At 44.5% G+C, this 2,569-nt stretch overlaps 1 protein-coding gene across 1 annotated transcript; it reads left to right on the top strand.

Moving 5' to 3' along the window:
• The first annotated feature begins 1,285 nt into the window (after positions 1–1,285).
• On the top strand, positions 1,286–2,298 carry LOC130871903 (cyclin-dependent kinase 1-like). Its single transcript, XM_057765605.1, has one exon. It carries the CDS (start codon positions 1,305–1,307, stop codon positions 2,196–2,198), a length of 894 nt encoding a protein of 297 aa, XP_057621588.1. The 5' UTR covers positions 1,286–1,304; the 3' UTR covers positions 2,199–2,298.
• Positions 2,299–2,569: the final 271 nt, after the last annotated feature.

The raw sequence follows: 2,569 nt of genomic DNA, 5'->3' as shown, positions 1-2,569 counted from the left end.
ATTCAGGGATGACGAGGGAGAGACTGCAAACCAGGCCTGAGTCATCCCCACAATGGCTCATGGACATTTCCCCTTGAAACTTTACCCAAGTATGTCCAAAACTCAAACCTCGGCCAATTAAACCTAACTACTATAACTGCTACTTGTTTAACCAACCGTATTTGAGATGACCTAACTGTTTCTGAAATTCCCCTGGCTGGGTTTGAAAGGAGCCTGCACGCTCCTCTCGTCACCATTTTGTGGAGGTGAACAACCCCACATACGCTAGTAAATAAATGTTCTTTGCTCTTCCCTACTATGTGAGTCTGGATGGTCCTTCTGCATTTCCTCAGACTCTATATTTGGTGCATTAGACGGGAAATGCTGGAGATCCCAACTCACTAGTAGGGCATTTCAGGAGAGCACAATCCGTTCTCAGCCAATGGGTGAGTCTGGATTCGTCTGGGCATGTCTTTGTTCAAGTCTAATGTCCAGACACAAAATTTGAGACCAAGAGAGGTAGGGCAGACACGTAACTCCCTCCTCGTCTGGGAGATCTGAAAATGCTCAGAACTCCCTTCTGGTGGAACCAACAAGTTCCAATCTGTTGGAACCAGGAAGCTCCAGTCTGGTTTTGGTAACCACTGAGGGCTCCCTCCCGCCATCTGGGCGGAGCCTAAGCATGGGACATGCCACCTGTTAGGGCGGAGCCTCGAGCCTCCAAAGATGGAGGCCAAAGATGGAGGACATCATCATCTGCATCTTTTCAGTTTCTTTTTCCAACACCAATGGGTTTGTTCTTAAATGTATGTATTTATGTTCTGTTCTTCGTTCTCTTTTATGTTCTTGACAAATATTAGAATGGAGAAGACACCCCATGGACCTGGTCCCCACACATTTCAAGGGCTTCAAATGCCAGGCAGAGAATCTGGGGTGAATTGTTCGCTGGGGAAGCTATTGGTCTTTTGCAGGAATACTGACTGCCAGGTATTCTGTGCCACCAGCTGTGGCATACCCACGCAGCCACTGCTCCCTGCCTTCCTTCTGTTGAAAACCTGAATGCCATGCACAACCTTGTGAGAGCCCCTCCCTCCACCAAGGTCCTAGCTGCTGTTACTTTCCCGTATTAACCCTTCCCTGTCCTGACACTGCCTACAAGGTAAACTGTTAAAAATAATTTTAAAAATCTTTAATAAACAACAGCTAATAAAAAAACATACTAAATTATAAAAGGAACTGTCATGGCTTCAGAATAAAAGTTGGGGGAACTGCGGGGTGGCCGCCGCGGGAACAAGAGAAGGTCTGTTGTAACCTGTTGAGTAACTATGGAAGACTATATCAAGATAGAGAAGATTGGAGAAGGTACTTATGGTGTGGTGTATAAGGGTAGACACAGGACTACTGGCCAGATAGTGGCCATGAAGAAAATCAGACTTGAAAGTGAGGAAGAAGGAGTGCCTAGTACTGCCATCCGGGAGATTTCTCTATTAAAAGAACTCCGCCATCCAAATATAGTCAGTCTTCAGGATGTGCTCATGCAGGACTCCAGGTTGTATCTCATTTTTGAATTCCTGTCCATGGATCTCAAGAAATACTTGGATTCTATCCCTCCTGGTCAGTTCATGGATTCTTCACTTGTTAAGAGTTACCTGTACCAAATCCTCCAGGGGATTGTGTTTTGTCACTCACGAAGAGTTCTCCACAGAGACTTGAAACCTCAAAATCTATTGATCGATGACAAAGGCACAATCAAACTGGCAGATTTTGGCCTTGCCAGAGCTTTTGGGATACCGATTAGGGTGTACACACACGAGGTAGTGACGCTGTGGTACCGATCTCCAGAAGTGTTGCTGGGATCAGCTCGTTACTCCACCCCTGTTGACATCTGGAGTATAGGTACCATATTTGCAGAACTGGCAACGAAGAAGCCACTTTTCCATGGCGATTCAGAGATTGACCAGCTCTTCGGGATTTTCAGAGCTCTGGGCACTCCTAACAACGAAGTGTGGCCGGAAGTAGAGTCTCTGCAGGACTACAAGAACACGTTTCCCAAGTGGAAGCCAGGGAGCCTCGCATCCCACGTCAAGAACCTGGATGAAAACGGCTTGGATTTGCTCTCAAAAATGCTTGTCTATGATCCTGCCAAACGAATCTCTGGCAAAATGGCCCTGAAGCACCCATACTTTGATGACTTGGACAATCAGATTAAGAAGATGTAGTTTTCTGTGGCAGTCCCTGCCTGCTGTGGCAGGGCCACGTAGTGACATTTACTGTTGGCTCTCTTCCTGTCTTGTATATTTTTCTTCTGTTTGTTTGTTTGTTTGTTTGTAAACCATCACCTGGACTTTTCCTAATTTCATACATATAACTTAATTAACATGTAAATATTCCATATGAATTTAAATATAATAATTCTGTATATGTGTAAAAAAAAGTTGGAAGAAATATTATGTTTGGGAAAAAAATATGCTTTTGATTCCATAGGAAACAAAAATATATGGTTTCCCTTCAAAATTAATAAAGATCAGATTTGAGCGGGGGCGATTTCTGAGGATCTTGGCTTCAGACATGAGGAAGAAAACCAGGAAGA

The sequence above is a fragment of the Chionomys nivalis genome, chromosome 3, assembly GCF_950005125.1.
Source record: "Chionomys nivalis chromosome 3, mChiNiv1.1, whole genome shotgun sequence".
Classification (NCBI taxonomy): Eukaryota; Metazoa; Chordata; class Mammalia; order Rodentia; family Cricetidae; genus Chionomys; species Chionomys nivalis.
This window is presented reverse-complemented; position numbering and strand designations above follow the sequence as displayed.

Bases quoted from the DNA above. Each gene is read 5' to 3' on its own strand.
- LOC130871903 (XM_057765605.1), top strand. From the start codon at position 1,305: ATGGAAGACTATATCAAGATAGAGAAGATTGGAGAAGGTACTTATGGT.